At 45.3% G+C, this 18253-nt stretch overlaps 1 protein-coding gene across 3 annotated transcripts in view; it reads left to right on the top strand.

Moving 5' to 3' along the window:
• The first annotated feature begins 4700 nt into the window (after nucleotides 1-4700).
• Nucleotides 4701-18253, top strand: part of PPP2R2A (protein phosphatase 2 regulatory subunit Balpha) — a 36954-nt gene continuing 23401 nt past the window's right edge. The window contains exons 1-2 of one of the 3 annotated variants that reach the window (XM_066206072.1): nucleotides 4701-4889; nucleotides 7398-7472. In XM_066206072.1, coding sequence (XP_066062169.1) covers nucleotides 4883-4889; nucleotides 7398-7472 — 82 coding nt within the window. In that variant the 5' untranslated portion in view covers nucleotides 4701-4882. Of the gene's footprint in view, nucleotides 4890-6157; nucleotides 6351-6416; nucleotides 6761-7397; nucleotides 7473-18253 lie in introns of those variants that run through there. The other 2 variants (XM_066206070.1, XM_066206071.1) reach the window with 2 other exon arrangements.

The following is an 18253-nucleotide window of genomic DNA, read 5'->3' as shown; positions in this document are numbered from 1 at the left end:
AAAACCACTTTGTGAGGGCCTTGTGTTGTCTTCATAGTTCGGGATGACTGTTCTTGTTTTGTTTCTTTGTTTTCATACTGTTTGTAGGTTTCAGAGTTCTGAGTTATGTCCAAATTATCCTGAGTTGGAAGATTCAAAGTGCCAGGTTATGCTGAAGCAAACATTTAATTGTAGCTGCTTCTTTTTAGGGAGGGTTAAACCTATGGCTCGTGAACTTCTTATCTTCTCCTATGGCTCCAGTCTTAGTTTCAACGGGACTATTAGCATCCCATAACAGTTCTCTTATTTTTTGGTTGGGCTTATCTTTCCATAGAACTAACTACAGTTTGTAAAAAAACCCCAAAACCAAACACTTCCTCCCCCCCAAAAAAAACCTCACCCCTATAGTAAAAGAATAGGAATGAAATTTCCCTATAAATCTTAATTTAAACCTGTCTTAATTTTTAATCCCAAAACACTGGGACACTCCTGCCCTCACCAACAAGCCCTCCATGAAAGAAACTTCAATTTCAACTTTTCCCTTCCCAAAAATAAAACCCAGGCACTTTAGAAGTGCCCCAGTGACATAGAGCACAAGAAATATCTTTATAGCGTTCAGGTTTAGGACACAGTGTGGCAGGAACTGGAAATGCTTAAACCTTTTCTTTACACCTCAGTTTTATGGCTGAAAAAATTGCGGCCACTGGCAGTTGAGGGTTGGCAGGTGGAACCTGGTTAAGGTGAAATCGGGTCGAGGAAAGCCAGAAAATATTAATCATAAATTAATACGCATTATTTTAATAAACAACAATTTAATAAAACAATAATTTTATGTAAATAAATTAATAATTGACAAATACGAAATTCTGTGTGCCCACAGAAGAAGCCCTGGGCTGGCAGCTGGCACCACAAGCAGCAGGAGGGGCCCGGCTGCCTGAGCCAGGCTGGTGCAAGAGGTGAAGAGGGTGGATGGGTTGGGACTTGCCCCACAGGTAATTTTCCCTGAGCACGTTGCAGAACCAGGGTCTGCCTGACCTTTTGTTCAGCTTCCCTGCAGCAGCACCCAGATGTGACTCAGCACTGGTTTGATAATGGCCGTTTGTGTGAAATGAAGAGTGGGAAATGGGGGGGAATGAACGCTAGCAAGTATTTTCTAGGAGTTAAGGCTGGTGTTCTCTGAAATGCTCTGCAAAAACACGATGGAAACGTCTCAGTGAGACACTTGAAGCTGAACAGAATGAAGTACAGAGAGGAGGGAATTACACTGCCCTGATGTTAACCTGCACATGGCCTCGGATGGCTCAGCTATTACTAAATCCCAGTGATAATTCTGCTGATAATTGCTCCCTTTATTTCTGAACGGAATTGTAATTCGTTATAGCCTTGTCTAACAGGTCAAATTACTGGAAAACTAAAGCAGATACAAAATGAGTTGCTGATAGTGCTTTTCTTTGGAGCCTCAGTTGTTTGATCAGTCATTTGACATTATATTTTTTATTGGTTGCTGGTCGTGTGTTACACTTTGATTTTTAGGTTGTTCTCTCTTCCACGGCTCCTGGTCTAGGTTGCTGTGAACTGACCACTCTTTATGTAGTTTTCTGATAAATATCACAGCAAATAGATCCAGAAATGCTGTTTTGTGAGTTCCTGTAAGTCCCTCCCACTTTCCCAGATGTGTTCTTCAGTCTCAGCTGAAGGAGTTTATGTATAGAGTAAGAATTAGTCATTAAAGTATGATCGGAGTAGATAAATGCTCATTAAAGCTTTGTGCTGTTGGCGGCTGTGTATAAATTTAACATCATACAGTTACAACCTCCCCAGAGCACCTCAACAAATGGCTCAAGCTCTAGAGAAATCCAAATAAATCCATAAACTTTGAATCGGGGCTGTGGAACACGCTCTGCCTAATTTGTACCGACCGTTCATAGCGTGAAACACTCAGAACTACCAAGCAAGTGAACACCCTGGAAAAGGTTGTGGTTCCAAAGATGTCTCACTAATTACTCTGGCTGGGATTTAATGTTAGTTATTTATTATGCTCCATTATTTTCCGTGGCTCAGTTAGTTCACAACAAAAACCTGAAATGTTGGAGTTACAATCCATCCTCACGGCACCATGATATTAAACCTTTTCTAAGAGGGATTTTATTTTAATTATAAGGTATGTACTAAGGCTTCATCAATTTCTATTACAGAGCTAATTGCAGGTCTCTTTGCCTTATTTGAATTTTTTTTAGCAACAGAAGTTCTTGAACCAATGCTTATTCTACTATGAGAACAAATTCTGCAGTAATTATACAGAAGGCAATGGATGAATTGGACTAGATTTGCAAATTTTCTTGCTAAACAGTTGCAGGACAATTCTGCTTAGGTTGGAAAAAAAGTATGTTTAAGGAATTCTGAAAAGAGGGGAATGCCAAAAGTATGCTTAAGGAATTCTGAAAAGGGAGGAACGCCAGCTTTCATGCTGCATTTGCTATCAAGCAACCATGGCCACAAATTTGTAGAATTTTATGTGAATTTGCTCTTGATCTCTGGGAAATGTGGACTGGGGAGTTTGGGACCACCAAGAAGTTTGTCTTCATTGTGATTGTTTCCGAACTCGGTTTTAGGTTTTTGGGTTGCTCTCAGAACAAACCTAAGCAACACACTTGGTTCCAGAGATTTCCAGCCTTGGGTGAGTTGCAATTGTTTAGAACATCCCATATATGCTGAGTGTTCTTTCAAATGTTATTGTTCTTTGTAAGACTGATTTATTGGTCTGTGAATTTTTATTTTTTTTTATCAGAGATACAGAGATAAATCTGAATTTCAAAATAACCTGTAATTTGGGCCAGTTGTGGGTTTCTGGTGGGAGCCTGGTGGTTTGTGTTCATTACAGGCATTCAGTTCCCTCAGCTCTGTTTTGTGCTGGAATTGACCAGCAATTCAATGCCATTTTCATTTATAAAAGCAGCCTCTAAGGTGTTTAGAGCTGGAAATGCAAAAATCAGTGTATGGGATGGTTTCGGAGGCTCGTTCCAAGTCACATTTCAAGTTTGTGGCAGTGCTGGGTTTGCAGGATGAGCTCATGAATCTCCCAGCGAAATCTGGATTAGCAAGATCTACTCAGCCCGAGAAGAAAATGTTTGCACAAACATCTGCGAAGGGAAACTGATGACTTTCACAAGATCTTAAATAGATTGTACTGAATCAATTATCCCAGTCCTGTAGTTAACTACAGCTGAGACTGGGACTGGGACCCAGCAAGCCTAAAAAGGAGCCTCCATCCTCCCCGAGCCAGCGGGAGCTGAGCCAAGCTGGGCTCGGCTGAAAGCCTTTCTTTGTGGATCTTGCTGGCTGTCAGTGTGAAAGGTGGATGGAGGCTAAAAATGGCTCAGGAGCATGGCTGGTGTATGCAGGGAATAGCAATGAGAACGGAGTGAAACCAGAGACCAAGCCCTGGACGTTGTAGGAAGCATCCAAGGGGGGGTGGAAAAATGTGCAAGCAAACAGGTTATATGTGTGCCTGCTGCACGGGGAAATGGCAGAGGGGAGCAAAGGGGGAGCGGGGAGAAGGAAAAAAACCAAGACCAAAGGACAAGTGAGGGGGAGATGCTCTGAGAGACATGGAGGGATTAGCAGGGAAATGTTTTTCTCCCAGAGGGTGCTGGGCACTGCCCAGGCTCCCCAGGGAATGGGCAGAGCCCCGAGGCCGCCAGGGATCCGGGAACATTTGAACAATGCTCCCAGGGGTGCCCAGGGTGGGATTTTGGGGTGTCTGCGCAGGGCCAGGAGCCGGATGGATGATCCTGGCGGGTCCCTTCCAGCTCAGGATATTCGATTTCGGGGAGGGCGAGCCTGTGGGGAGAGAGGTCAGCAAAGGGAGCTCTTCCCGCAGGAGAGGCCGGAGGGCAGCGGGCACCGGAGGGGCTGAGAGCGGGCAACACCGGGCCCGGGGGCAGCAGCCCCGCCATGGGGCACAGAGCCCCGCCATGGGGCACAGAGCCCCGCCATGAGGGCGGACAGGGCCGGGCTGAGGGGCGGCAGCCCCGCCATGGGGCACAGAGCCCCGCCATGGGGCACAGAGCCCCGCCATGAGGGCGGACAGGGCCGGGCTGAGGGGCGGCAGCCCCGCCACGAGAGCCGGAGCCCCGCCATGGGGCACAGAGCCCCGCCATGGGGGCGGACAGGGCCGGGCTGAGGGGCGGCAGCCCCGCCACGAGAGCCGGAGCCCCGCCATGGGGCACAGAGCCCCGCCATGAGGGCGGACAGGGCCGGGCTGAGGGGCGGCAGCCCCGCCATGGGGCACAGAGCCCCGCCATGGGGCACAGAGCCCCGCCATGGGGGCGGGCAGGGCCGGGCTGAGGGGCGGCAGCCCCGCCATGGGGCACAGAGCCCCGCCATGGGGGCGGCCGATCGATGCCGCGCTGAGGGGCGGCACCCCGTCCATGAGGGCGGGCAGGGCCCGAGTTGAGCGAGGGTCGGTAGCCCCGCCATGAAGGCGGCCAATGCCGGGCTGAAGGGCGGCAGCCCCGCCATGAAGGCGCTCGATGCCGGGTTAAAGGGCGGCAGCCCCGCCAAGAGGGCGGCCGGTCGACGCATGCCGGGCTGAGGGGCGGCAGCCCCGCCATGAGGGCGGACAGGGGCTGGGCGAGGGACACGGCGGCGCCGCCCGCCCTCCCTCCTGAGGGCGGCTCGCTCCCGCCCCGCGCTGACGTCACCCTCGGCTCTGCCGGCGCCATTTTGGACGCTCACCGCCGGGGGGGCCGGAGCGGGGCCGCCCCAGCCCCGCCGCGGCCGCGCCGCCGCCGCCTCCATCCGCCGCCATCGCCGCCCGCCGCCGCCGCCCGCCCCGCGCCGCCCGCCCCGCCCGCGCCGCCCGCTCCGCCCGACCCGCCGCGGCCGCTATCGCCAGCACAACATGGCAGGTAAGGGCAGCCTGCCCCCCCTGCCCTGGCATGGCTCGGGGGGCTCTCCCCGCTGCCTCACGGCCGCCTCTCCTATTCCGGCTCGCTTGCGCCTTGCGGGTTGTGGGGTGGGTTTTTTTTTTTTTTAATATATATATATTCTCTCTTGTGGGAATTCGTGCTTTGCTCCCACCCACCCCTCCTTCCCTCCGTTCTCGGGGAAGAAAAAAAAAAAAAAGGCATGGAAGAAGCAAGGTGGAGGGGGAAGTGGTGTGTTTTGGAGTTGAGGAGCTTGCAGGCAGGGTGGGTCTGCTGCCTTTTCGTAGAATCATGGAGTGTTTTGGGTGGGAAGGGACCTTAAATGCCATCCAGTTCCACCCCCTGGCATGGGCAGGGGCACCTTCCACTATCCCAGGCTGCTCCAAGCCCCCTCCAAGCTGGCCTTGGACACTTCCAGGGATCTCTGGGCAACCTGTGCCAGGGCCTCCCCACCCTCGCAGGGAAGAATTCCTCCCCAATATCCCGGCTCCACCGACTCTCTCAGTTTGAACCCATTCCCCCTCGTCCTGTCACTGCACGCTCTGGTGAAGAGTTTCCCCCTTGAGGCTTTGGGGTCGATGCTTGTGGTTATTTCTCCGAAGCGCTGCCGGGCGCGGAGAGGTTCCAGGTGCAGGCGGTGTCCAGATTGCAGTCGCACCCTTCTGTAGGGAGCAGCCTCTGAGCATCTGCAAATGCCAGTAAAATTTGGCACAGGGCGTAATTAAACAGCATAGGTCTCGCCGTGTTTTCTTTCCCATTCCTTCCACTGCCTGCTCCCCATTTCGCATCCCGGAGTGCTGTTGGTAGGCTCGGGAGTGTGTGTGCGTGTGTGCAGAGCGGATCTCTTCCCTCTTACTTTTCCTCGCGATTTCTCCATTTAGAAATTTATTCATCCCCCTCCTCTGCACATGAATTGTCTTTTCAGTGCTTTGCATGTGGAGGAGCAAAGCATGGGAGGCTTTGTGAGGCTGGTGCTTTGCCTTTCCCCCCTACACCATATGCACATGCTCCACCCTCCTCTTGCCGTTTTAGTCGTTGGGGGGGGAAGAAAAGTGCCAACTTGGTTCAAGTAAATTCTGTGCAAAAGAGGACTTCAGCTCGAAGTAACAGGAGCAGTGCTTTCTCTCCAAGCTGTTCCCTTTAAGTGCTTCTATGGTGCTAGCTGCTAAAGTGACAAATGGAGAAGTTGAAGAGAGGAAAGAAAATGGGTTGTAGGAATTTTGGGCAATGATGAGGGAGAATGCATTTTGCCGTTTTGTGCATAAATGGGTGCTGTTGTTTGCCTTCACCTTCTCAGGCTATGCAGCTTGGATGTCTGTAACCCTTCAGGGAAGAATTTAAAGCAAGCAAAAACTCTACTCTGTTCCAGGACTTCTCATTCTGAGGCGCTTGATCTTTTCTGGAAAGATTATTTTCAGCTTTCTGCTTTCCTTCTCTTTGAGGGTTTGTTTTTGGTTTTTTTGTTGTTTGTTTTTTTTTTTGTCCCCCCTAACTTGGGAAGAGTCTCCTCCTGTATTCTTTGTTATCCCCAAAGCCCTACCAGAGCTCGGGATTAATGTGTAAATGCCATCTGTTGCTCAGCCGGTTTGAGTTGTGTGCAGGAAAAGTTCCATTTTGACAGTGGCTTTTGGGAAAGAGGAAAAAAAAAAAAAAAAAAGCCAACCAACCGAGGCAAGCCCATTTCTGTCTCTTCCTGTATGTCCTCAGCCCTGCAGTGATTTGCTCAGGATGAAATGCAAAAGAAATGGGTGGTGATTTTTGGTGTGTGTTTTGGTGGCACGGTTCAAATGAATCACTGCCCTCAGCCGAGGCAGAAATGTTCCTGAAGTTTTCTCTCCGATCCGTTTTCTACGGTAGTAGAACTTGTTCCCCCTCCGATTGCTTGTTTGCTTTTTCTGCTCGGATTTGCTGCTGCCTTTTTTTTGTGGTTTTTTTTTTTTTTTCCTTTCCAGGCTGATAGTTGCTTTCATTACTTCTGCGAAGAGACTCTAAAATTGTGGTAAAATTCTTTTTCTTTAGCCTCGAGTGCGTAGGGTCGGCGCAGTGGGTTTGAGAAAGGAGGAGATGGATTGTGTGTGCTCGGTTTGTATTGGACGGGAGGTTGAAATTTGCTAGAAATGGACAGCTCTGATAGTTTATATTTAAGTTGTTTGTGTGTTTAGGGAGGTTCTGACTGCTCGAGTAGGTTCGTGTGAAACACGGCTGTTTGTGCACTTGAATTTTAAATCCGTAGTTAATGGAGCTTTGGGCGAGTGAAGCTTTTTACCCTGCCTCTGCTTCCCTGTTTTTGACCAACGCTGCATTGAAGGCTGACAAAAACAATATCCAAAGGAAAAAGGTGGGGAGGGTGCTGTGTGATTGTGCCTCAGCCCTGCTGAGGAAGTGGGCGTGCACAGGCTCTGAAATGTGCAATCTGGAGCCATTGTGTGCCTGCGCTGCTGCTCGGGGTGGGGGGGGCTCCTTTTTATTGAATTGTTTTCCTTTTTTTAGGAGCTGGAGGAGGAAATGACATTCAGTGGTGTTTTTCTCAGGTGAAAGGCGCTGTGGATGACGATGTAGCAGAAGGTAAGAGCGATATTTTTTTACTGTTTTCTGACTTTTTTTTAACCATTCCTTAGGTAGGGAGGTATGGATGCAGGCGGTGAAACATCCCAGTGCTGCTGTGTGCAAAGAAAATTGACATTTCACGTGCAGTGCCATGTCCAGGTTCAGGATTGAACTGTGGTTTGGAACTACCATTCAGCACTCTTGTAAAAGAGTTCAAGCTTCCTAACTTGTTTTTGCTGCAGTTGTTTTCTAAGATTTGTTAAGATTTTTCTGATTTCTTTGGCTTTTGTTTTGTGGTTTGTTTTTTTTTTTTCTTAATCTGCAAAATGGGCCACGTGATACTTGCATTCCACGAGGAGGTGTTGTGAGAATTAATATTTGTACTCTTTGAAGATCTAAGCACTAGATAAAGTAATAATTGTTCCAATCTCTCCAGCTCCTGTTAGCAAGAGGAGGAAGAAATCTGAAAATTTATGCGTGCCTACTTAGTATATAAAGAGGTAGTTTGGGTTTGAAATAGTGCTGGAAATTGTGTAAAACTTTTCCAGGCTGGCAGTGACAAGTGTCAGGTTACACTAAGATGGCTGCCTCTGAATTTCACTGCAAAAACTGTCCTGGTTTTGCTTTTTTTCCCTTGGATTTGGGATGGTTGGAGGAATGGTGCTTTTCTCTGCTGGAGAGCACAGTCTTCTCTGATTGTTCTTGAGGAAATGCCCCCTGACTTCTGAATTTCTTTGGCCATAAAGTCCTGTTTGCACAAACCCTGTAAGATCAGGAGTTAAAAGTTTTCTTTTGCAAGCAGTTGGCCTTGTCACTTATGTAATTCCTGGGGTTTTTTTCTTTTTTTTTTTTTTTCATATCTTGAATGCTCTGACATACAAGTGAGATTAATGTTATATTTAGAAAAGCAGTAACTACAGTTTCCATTATTTTCCTGCTTGACATGTGGTTCAGATTAGCTTCCAAAGGCCAAAAGAAAAGATCAGTATAAACATCACTGGGTTGTTTTTATTTATTAGCTGCAGCATGTGGCAAACGATGCACTGAGGCTTCTCTTGTTTGCAGGTTGAAATACGTTTTCTGGAAATGAGAAAGCTGTAGCAATTCTAATTTAATATTCTTTAGGAAGTAGATTTTAAAGCCTGAACTCCAAAGTGCTATTTGATGTAGTATATTTTTTTTTTCCCTGACAGATTTACAGTTCTGTAAAATTCTTTGGTTTTTTTACCTATCAAACGAAATCCTTCATTAAGTACAAGTATTGAAGAAGTTGTGGTGCTTGCATACAATTCTTCCTTAAAATACATGTTGATGCCTTTCCATTAGTAATGAACTTCTATATAGGCATAGAGAAGTCGCCTTTACAGGGATGTGGAAATGCAGAAGTGAGGAAATAGGAAGGAAGGACGGGCTGAGCTGTTTTCAGTGTTGACTTGGTGTTAGGAAAGGTGCCTGGTGCCTCCTGCCAGGCTGGGAGCTGCCCTGAGCCCTGCTGGAGTCCTGGGCTGGAGTTCAGGGCAGCCTTGGAGGGAATTAACCCGCCTCAGTTTCAGCAAGCCAGGCAACTCGGTTTATAAAACATTGTACAAATGTCCATTTTTTGTTTTATGGGTGGTGTAGCCTCTTGATTCTGTGGCCCAAAGACCGAAGAGAAATTTTGTTTCATTGTCAGCTGTACCTGACTTAGGATGAGTCTTGAGATACAAAGTGTATTATCCTGCAGGGTGGTGTGAAACTGAGCTGCCTGGAGAGAGACCCCGAGTATTATTGATGTTATTCTTGGTTGTAATTAGCATGGAGCTGAAATTCTCTCCTGTTCCCGTGTGTTTGGCTCCCACGATCCGCGCTGGAAGTTGGTGAAAGCAGTTGTTTATATTGATTTCTTGTTATATATCATTGAGTCTCGCTGTAATTCTGTTGTGTTGTGTGTTATATATCGGGGTGGTTGCATTTTCCCATTTCCTGGCGATATTTCTGGCTTTAAGGTTCACTTCAGTGACCTGGAGCCTTGTGTGGTTCTTGCCCCAATTTGAGCAGCAGCTTCTGGTCTTTTGGAATACCCAAAACAAATTGACCAAGTCCTAGTGCAGTCTGAGGAGCTTTTTTATTCCATCTGCTTTCTTGAGGCAGGCCCGTGGTGAAAGCTGAGGGAAATCTCACTGTGTGGAGCTTTAATGACTCTTTAACCCCTGTGGCCTGCTGGAGAACAGGTCTGGACTCCAAATCATGCCTGTGGTGAGCACGGTACCAATCTGTGTTCAGGCTGCGGAGATCTGAGTTTTGTATGGCTGCAAAGCTCCAAATCTAAACAGCATTTCCCTGTGGAACGCCGAAACTTCACTAAAAACAGAGTGAAGAAAACAAACATGAAAGAATTGGGAGTTTCACTTTCTGTTTTCCTCCCGTTGGTAACTCAGTGTTGCAATATTTACATTGGAAAGCTCCCTTGAATTAAGCTGAAGCTCAGTGATAACCAGGAAAACAACACCATTTAATTGCCTTAGTCAGTGGGTTTTGTCTATAAAACGCGCCAGTGGAGAGTAACATTTTGGACAGTAACACTTTAAATACACTAGCAGTTGTAACAACTTTGAAAAGCCTGTCAAGAATGCTGTTCTGTAGCTTCCAGGATATTTAAGGTCAGAGCTGACCTCCCGCATGTGTAACCTCTAATTTTTCACTTGGACTAGGCTCTGGTTGTTACAATGTCGATATTTGGTGGCTGAAAGGTGAACTCTGATACACAGTTTTTAATTTTCTGGCTTTCCAAGCCCCGTGTGATTGGTAGAAGGAGGGGAAACTATCACTAAAGCCTGGGGAAAGATGGCACTGAACTTTTATCTGGGGGCCTGCCTGGGTCAAAGCTGCTGTGGCAAAGGTTTTCTATTGAGAATGTGAATGTGAGGAGCAGAAGTAGCCTCTCTTCACTTGGTATGCACGGAATTTATCCTTGTAAACTGTGGCCTGGCCGTGTCAGATCACAGTTAAGCACAGAAATCAGGTTATAAGTTGAAATCTCGGTGTCAGCTTCATTATAACTCGGGCCCTTCATTTTTAATTGATGGCAGAAGTTTGCCTTCTAGTGATTTATCAGCCCATTGTATGAGGGCAAAGGTTGTTGTAGTTTGTGCTTCCTCTCTTTTTGAAATAGTTCTTCTGTCTTCTTAGTTTCATATTTGTCTTGCTGGAGCCCAGTCCTGCAGCATGTCTGTGTTCAACTTGCTCTGTGTGCAGTGGGGAGGGTTTACAGGTCTGCTGGGGTGGAGAACGAGTGTTTGTTTGTGATAAGTTCAGTGATCAGGTTATCCAAAGTGTCTGTAATGCACAGATTTCTTTCTTTTGTGCAGTCACAGTTTCGCTGCAAGTTGAGACTTAATTGTCCAGAAACACTCCAGTGTTTTCTTAGTGGAAGTTTCTTTTATGGGAATGATCATAGAAAAGGATTACAAAGACTTTCAGCAGCAGGTTTGTTGGTTTTACTCTTGTGCTGTTCTTCAGAACGTGGCGTGATGGGAACTGCAGTTGGGAGCAACTAAGAATTGCGAGTTTAAACTGCCTCTGAAAGCTGCACACTTGCTTAATCGAGTGAGCTTGTACTTCAGAACAAATTAAGTCAAATTTATTTAATTGCTCAACAGAAGGAGAAGAGTGGAGCGGTTCTGTCTCAAAGTTCTTTCAGGTGTAATTCAAAGATATGTAAAAGTCTGATAGTCCAGGTCCAAGGCTGGGGGCCAGGAACTTCAGTCTAAGCTTTAACCCTGAGTGATTGCTGCTCATCCTGGACCAGTTTTTTAACTGTTTGGTGCCCAAATTATCTCTGAAGGAACCACCTGAACATCTGCTGTGGGTGCTAATTACTGACTTTATTTATGCTTAATGTTTCACCATTCTGTGATGCTTTGTTAATTATCTGTGAATTGCTTCGTGTCTCCTCTTAGAGCCAAACGTGGCCGTGACTGTTTTAGACTGAAAATAATGAACGGATAAAATTCTGTCCCTGGGTTGTGTGTGGTAAAAGATTGAAACGAAATTGGACATTTCCCTTGTTCAGGAATGCTTTCTGTGTTTGGTTCTGGGTGTGTTCTGTCTGTCAGGTGTATTTTGATGCTTATTTTTGACAGGTTTCAGAATTGCACAGCAGCAGTGGGGACTGATGTCGCTTCAGCAGTGGTAGTTTGCCTTGAAAGCATTAAAAGTGTTATTTCTGAGGAAAGAGAAGTGAAGGCAGGAATAAGGATGGCTATAAAAAAAGTAGTTTACCACAATCTGGGAGCTTTTTTTTTTTTTTAATGAGGATTGATGGAATTGGAGAGGAGAAAAAAAACTCTCAGAGAAAAAAGAGTGACAGTGAGGTTGAAATAATATTGCTGAGGAAAGATTGGGATATAGCTGTGGGAGGGAAGCTAATTTGGGCTTTTGAGGGCTGTGGTTATGCTCTTTATGCTCATGGAGTAACATCATTTACAAGGAGCAAGGCCTAGTAAAAGGTTTGTTTTTAAAAGGGAGTTTGAAATACGCTGTAGATGGGGGAAAAGAAGACCCAAGGTTATAATCCTGTTCTGTATTCCTGAGTCTGCTTCTGTATTTGAGCTCTTCAGCTGTTCAGAGAATGAGTGTCTGTATCTAGAGAGAGAAATAGGCTACTGTGTTCTAGGAACTGCTGCTCTGGATGGACTGGAGTGTGCATTTAAAGTGGGCAGTCCCCCAAAACAAAGAGCATTTAGCAGACACATAAATAGGCAGTGCCTGTTCAGCTCCCCAGAAGTAATTCACTCCTCTTTCTTGCATGGCTTTGGAGGCTGGGCCACTTCAGCTTGTCACTCAGGGATTTTTCTGTCCTTCCTGTGAGGCTTTGCTGTTCTTAAAATCTCTGTCTTAAATTAAAAAATTAGCTATAAAAATGGCTTTTGTGTTGGAAATGCACTGCTAGAGTGATCAAGGCTCTACAGCACACACGAGTGTAAGAGAGGCTATCAGCATCAGTCCTGCTGGATTGATTACAGCTCTGCATCAGCTTGCTGAAACTTTCCAGCTTTTCATTTTAAAGGTGCAACCTAAATGCTTCTGCTCTGGCTGTTTCTCCTGCAGGAATGGGCTCCTGTGGTAGCTGTAGCTATACAGAATGTATTTTGGAAGAGCTAAAACGAAGACTAAAGCTCCCAGTGGCTGCAGAGCTGCAGGAAGAGTTAAAAGCTGGGTGTTCCAAGCTGTACTGTCTGCTTTCCCCCCCTCCTCCTCCTTTCTGTTCTCCCTGGCTTGCCTATTTAGGCCACAGCTGCATGTTTGGCAGCATTTCTGCTTAAAGAGGCACTCCTTCCCACTCTGCTGGCATGGCTGTGCACCTAAGAGCGCAGGGAACTTGTTGGGGAAGCTGATCCAGCTGAAAAATTGGTCAAATCGCGGTTTTCTCACTGGATTATTTTTCGGCTGAATTGAAGCCTGATGTGATTCTCCGAGCTCTGCATGTGCTTATTGCAGCAGGGTGTGGAGAGTGAGCAAGTGGCTCAGAGGAACAGGAGCAGCTCTGGAGGAAGATTTGTCTCTTTGTAGGACTTTGTGTACAGGCAATGTAAGATCCTGACTGATCTCTGGCTGCTATGGAGGGGTAAAATCAGCTGCTAAAAAGGACTTTAAACCTTTGCTGTTCAAGATCCATACTTTGGCCATGTGCTATCTGCAGGCCAGCAATAAAATCACTGTTACAGCATCAGAATTATTTAGTGCTGGATTTTTTTTATGGCACACATGGAGTGGGTTTTCTGCTGTGTCTATGGAAATGGGATTTGTTCAGTGTTGTTTCGGGCACTGTTAGTTAAACGAGCTTGTTAATATCAGTGCCGCTCAGTTTCTTTGAAGTTGTTGTAGGAAATAATACCACTTGAATGGGAGGTGGGTTATTACTGATTGCTTTACTGCAAAGCACTTTAAAAAGATAATCTGACAAATGATAATCTTCTCTTATCGTGTCTTATCAGCCTTAATGTGATTTGAAAAATGGATCCCTTCTTTGGGGTTTCATCTTCACCTAAACTGATGGATTGTCTTGCATTAAATGCTGTAGAATTAGCCTGCCTTTGTTTTAGCTGCTGTTAAAGTGTGTATGCAATTAAATCTGCTCTGTGTGTGCCTCTTGGAGCAAAAACATCAATTACCGATGGGACCGAGTTAAGGCTGCAGTTTGTCCTTTCATCTGTAGGAAACACAATAATTTCATTATATAAGATGTTTTAATAACTGCCTTAAGGGGATGTTTCAGGCCTTTTTTTTTTTTTTCCTGTTTTCAATGCTCTGTAGTGTGCAGCCACCATAACTGTGTCTACAGTATTTTTAGGATGGAGTGAAAAGTTTAGCAGAACAAGTCAGTGTTCAGTGGTCACGTGGAACTGAGGTTTGCACTTTCAAAGAAATGATTGAAAGGAGTAAAAAGCTTTTGGCTTAGGTGGATGTTTAGGTTGTGAATGTGAACAGAGGCAACAGTTACCCTGTTCGAATGAAAATGAAAGCAGATAAACACAGGAAATATTTATTGATCCAAACCAATTTGGAGTCATCTCTTTCAAAGAAGATCTTACAGTCAAAATCACAATGCCAGGACAGTTTTCCAGGCTTTACACTTGAGTGGAACACGTGTAATTATAGTTTTGTTAGATTGCCACAGCTCAGCTATGCACTTGCAACAGGCACCAGCTAGATGCTGCTTTTGTAATGTCAGTGTCAGTAAACTGGCAATAGATGGGACACTGCCTTCTCCCGTGCCTTTGAAAATGGGGAAAGCATATAAAGGAGTCTGAAGAGGTGAAGTACTGGTCCCTTGTGTGTGTGCACTAATTAATAATTTGACATAGCAGGATTTCCTTAATTGAGCCTGGTGTTGGTGACTTGGTGGCTTCCCACCCAGGCCTGCTGTGGGCCACTGCTCAGGGCAGCAGGCAGAGTTCCATGGGGATGCTCTTGCTTGGGCTCTGCAGGGACTGGAAGGTTTGGGGTTGTTAATTTTCCTTTGAAATTAAGTCCCACCATCAGGTTCTGCTACTTTGAGCTGATATCACTGAAAACAATTGCTTGAGGCTTCTCTGCACGGCTGTAATTCAGTGAGAGGAGCAGAAGTAAGTGGCTGGAAGCTTCTCCCTTTTCCTCTCCTAACTTATCACTCTTTTGTTGGGCACTGGAGGAGAAGCTATTAGTTTGGTCAGCCATTCTTTAGCGAAATGGATTTTCCTCTCAGCCTTCCACAAGTGAGAGCACCATGAAGAGAACCAGCAGATTTAGGTCACATGTGAAGCCCCTGAGGCAGTTCTGCTTGCATCTAATTTTGGAAGGAAATTTTAGGGTCGGGGGAAAAAAGGGTTTAAAAGAGTTGTGTTGTAAGAAAGATTGATTTGGGATTTTTTTCCCCCAAATATGTAGAAGGCATTTTGTGTGGAAATGTTTCCCCTTTGCATTCTCAATTGCAGTTGTTAAATGAATGCTCTGGGAATAATGGGAGCTCCAAACACACACAGTTGGCACTCTGGTTTTGAGAACCTGAAAAAAGATAATTGCACGTATTCAGGAACAGTTAAGGTAATTGAGACTTCATATTAGAGTTCCTTATTTAAGACACCGTGTAATATCTAATATATTCTTGTTTGTTGAATGTATTTTCCCTTTTTTTCAATGACTATAAAAAGTATTTCAGTGGCCATTCTTTGGTGTTAAAAGCAGTGATTTTAGCTGGCCTTTGTGTTGTTAAATGGTGATTTGAGGAGTCATGAGCTGTGTTTGTGTATAGTGCTTATAGATGTAGTCTGAAGGTGTTGCTTTATTTTCAAATAACTTGGAAGTGAATTGGTCCAGTGGACAAGAACTACAGACTGAAATACAGCTTTGGCTTTCATAAAAATATAATGACTCTCCAAGATACTTGTTTGAGATTCCTGGGCTATTTTCCAATGGAATTGCATAACAACCCCCTGACTTTTCTGGTGCTGCTCTTGGTGCATTTTGTAGAGAATAACAGAGGAATTTTGGAGATAATAAAGAAAAACCTGGATTATTTTTTAATAATCACCTAGTTTGGCTTGTTTTGAAACATGACCTTGGTGTGGGAAGAGGAAATAGAATTCAAATTGCACCCTGGCCTGCCTGTAGGTTTATTGTCACTTCAGGGAGCTGCTGAGAGAAATGATCTTTCCTGGGGCCTCAAGCTGAGGCAGGTGATCCCTGAGCTCCAGGGTGGTCACCTGGGGAAACGACAGCACAAATGGCAATTTCATGTCTTGGGTTCCTTTTGGTTTGATTTTATTCCACATCAGCTTCTCTGGGTTTAATTTGTCCAGCTCTTAGCAAATGTTTGTGGCGGGATAGGGGATTCTGCAGGAGTGGGGTAAGAGGTGAAAGGATGGATTGCTTCTCTTGGAGAGTTGATCATGGTTCTAAGGCAACGTGAGAAACTGGAACTGAGAATAATTCAGCCTCCTCCTCCTCAGCCTTTTCATGCTTACAGGTGATACCTGCTTGTCCATGGTCTGCCTTTCACATGAAAACTTCTTTCAGTGCGCTGAGATTGGTATTTGAGGACATTTCTCCTCATGGATCAATATGAACAAGCAGCAGTTGAGGTTGAAGCCTCCAGTGTTCATTGTAGAGCCCAGCAGTGAGAAAATGTCACTGTTTATAGAGGTAATAGTGAAACATTCATAAGCTGCTTTACTGGAATGTGGAACTGGCAGGAATGGCTTTTTGCCCAGAAGTTTAAAACTTTCTGTAGAATCTTTTCTGCCTTTTCTCAGTCAGTTCTACTCACAGCTTCACATAATTGTTTTGATTGGGTTTTATTTGTTTGTTTGTTTGAAGCTAAATCTTACACTCCTTTTTTGTATGTGTGTGTTAAAGAAGTATCCAGGGCGTGCGTTTGATTTTCTTCCAGACCCTTCTGGAAGTGGTAACCTGCTCTGGAGAGCAGCAGGAGCTGGCAGCAGGGTCGTGTTCCTGCAGCAGGACACGTGCTGTGCTTAACCCAGCTCAGGAATGAGACGCCTCAGAGGAAAGGGCAGCAGGAACACAAAGAGCATTTAAAACAGAACAAAAAACACTTGGATATTCTGCACTGTGAGCTTGACTCCTGGAGCTTGGTGTGACCTGAGGAGGCTCATCCCAAACCTGGGAGGACCAAACATCATCTGCCAGGTTCTGGAGGATGTTCCTCATCCTGCTGGTTCTGAACTGGCAGCAGCAGCTGTGCAGCCAGGTCACGCCTCTGCTGCTGCAGCACCTACTGCAAGGTGTTCCTGCACTCTGCTTAGGAGCACGTTTGTGTTAGAAAAATGCCATGGTGGGGTTGTAGCCTGCATTTCCTTCCTGTCCTGAAGGAGTTGTAAGAGAAGCTTCTCTTTGTGCCCATAAACTTGTTTATGTGTACACTGAAATCCTTTTTTTTTCCAGGGGTTTTCTGTTGCATTCAGCTGGAAGTTGTTTGGCACTTCCAAGTCACGTTTGTTCTGAGGTCCATTTTCTTCAGAGCTCTCATTACTCCTTTACTTTTACTTTTTGCCAACTTAAAAGTTTGAATTTCAATGTCATTATCCCAGGGGATGGTGGGGAGACTGATGGAAGACTAGAAATGGAGAGAACTAAAAGGAATTATCTGCAGTTGTTTTCTTTAGAGTCATTTTAACCCTCCCCTGCTTTATTTTCCCTGCTTGTGAGACCTGGGTGGTGTTTCCTGAAATGAAATTCCAAAACCTTTGATAGTTTTGTTTGTTGGTTTTTTTTTTTTTTTTGTAGTGATCTTTGACATCCTTGCAGGACAGTAACACTACCAAAATACTCTCTACCTTTTTATATGTACAACAGATATAAACAAATTATATATATATATCTATATTTCTGTTATGTAACTCTTCCAAAGGTCCTGGTCTATAAACAGATATTTGAAACAAACACTTAAAAATAAAGGTTGGCATTTTGCTCAGATTAGTAGACTATATATATAATTTTAAGAGGTGTTATAAATATGCCTTGGAGTTGTCAAGATTCCATGTGGTAGGAATCTCAAAGTCCAGGCCAGAAATTAACATTGGCTTCTGTTTAATAATGATTTTTTTTTTTTTTTTTATTTAAGAAGCTGAGGCATGTATGCTTGGGCCAGAATAGAAACACAGGAAAACACTTGCCAAGATGGGGGGGGGGGGGGGGAAGAAAATGCAACTGGGCAAAGGAAAACTGTTCTTTAAGTGCCACTAAAGATGCTTTGGGTGTGAAAAGGAGCTGAGAACTGAGTGAGTGACCAGAGGGAGGGAAATAATGGGAAATTTGGATTCTCCAGCCACTTCCCAGAGCTGTGTATTTATCTCTGCTGGAAACTTCAGTTGTACTTGTGACCTTCACAGGCCCTGTGCTCCCCAGCAGGCTGCCTGAAATTCAGCTGGAGGGTGGCCCTGCCCTCCCTCCTGCCTTTCTGCCGGGCAAGAGGAATTTCTGAGTTCATTTTCCTCGCTTAGAAGGAGGCACTTGGTGCATTGTCTGGGCCACAACAGCCTCCTGCATTCTGCACGGCGAGATTAAAAGCCTCCAAATGTTTGGCCTGAGCTTTGCACCTGAAACAAATCCTTTGGTCCAAGAATGTGTTGGAAGAGTCTGAAACAGCAGGGGAGTTTTGAGTTGGTTTTATTTTTTTTTTAATATCTACAACAGGAATGCCCACCAAGTCACAGAGTTCTAATTTTGAAAGGCATTGCCAAAGTGTGACATTTTCCTGTAATAATACTATTACTACATTTTAACCTGCAGCGTGTGTGTTTTTTTGGGTTGGCTTCTGC

The sequence above is a fragment of the Chamaea fasciata genome, unplaced genomic scaffold (genome assembly GCF_029207755.1).
Source record: "Chamaea fasciata isolate MVZ Bird 193981 ecotype frontalis unplaced genomic scaffold, bChaFas1.0.hap1 SCAF_30, whole genome shotgun sequence".
Classification (NCBI taxonomy): Eukaryota; Metazoa; Chordata; class Aves; order Passeriformes; family Sylviidae; genus Chamaea; species Chamaea fasciata.
Note: the sequence above shows the minus strand (reverse complement) of the source record. Positions and strands in the feature narration are given on the sequence as shown.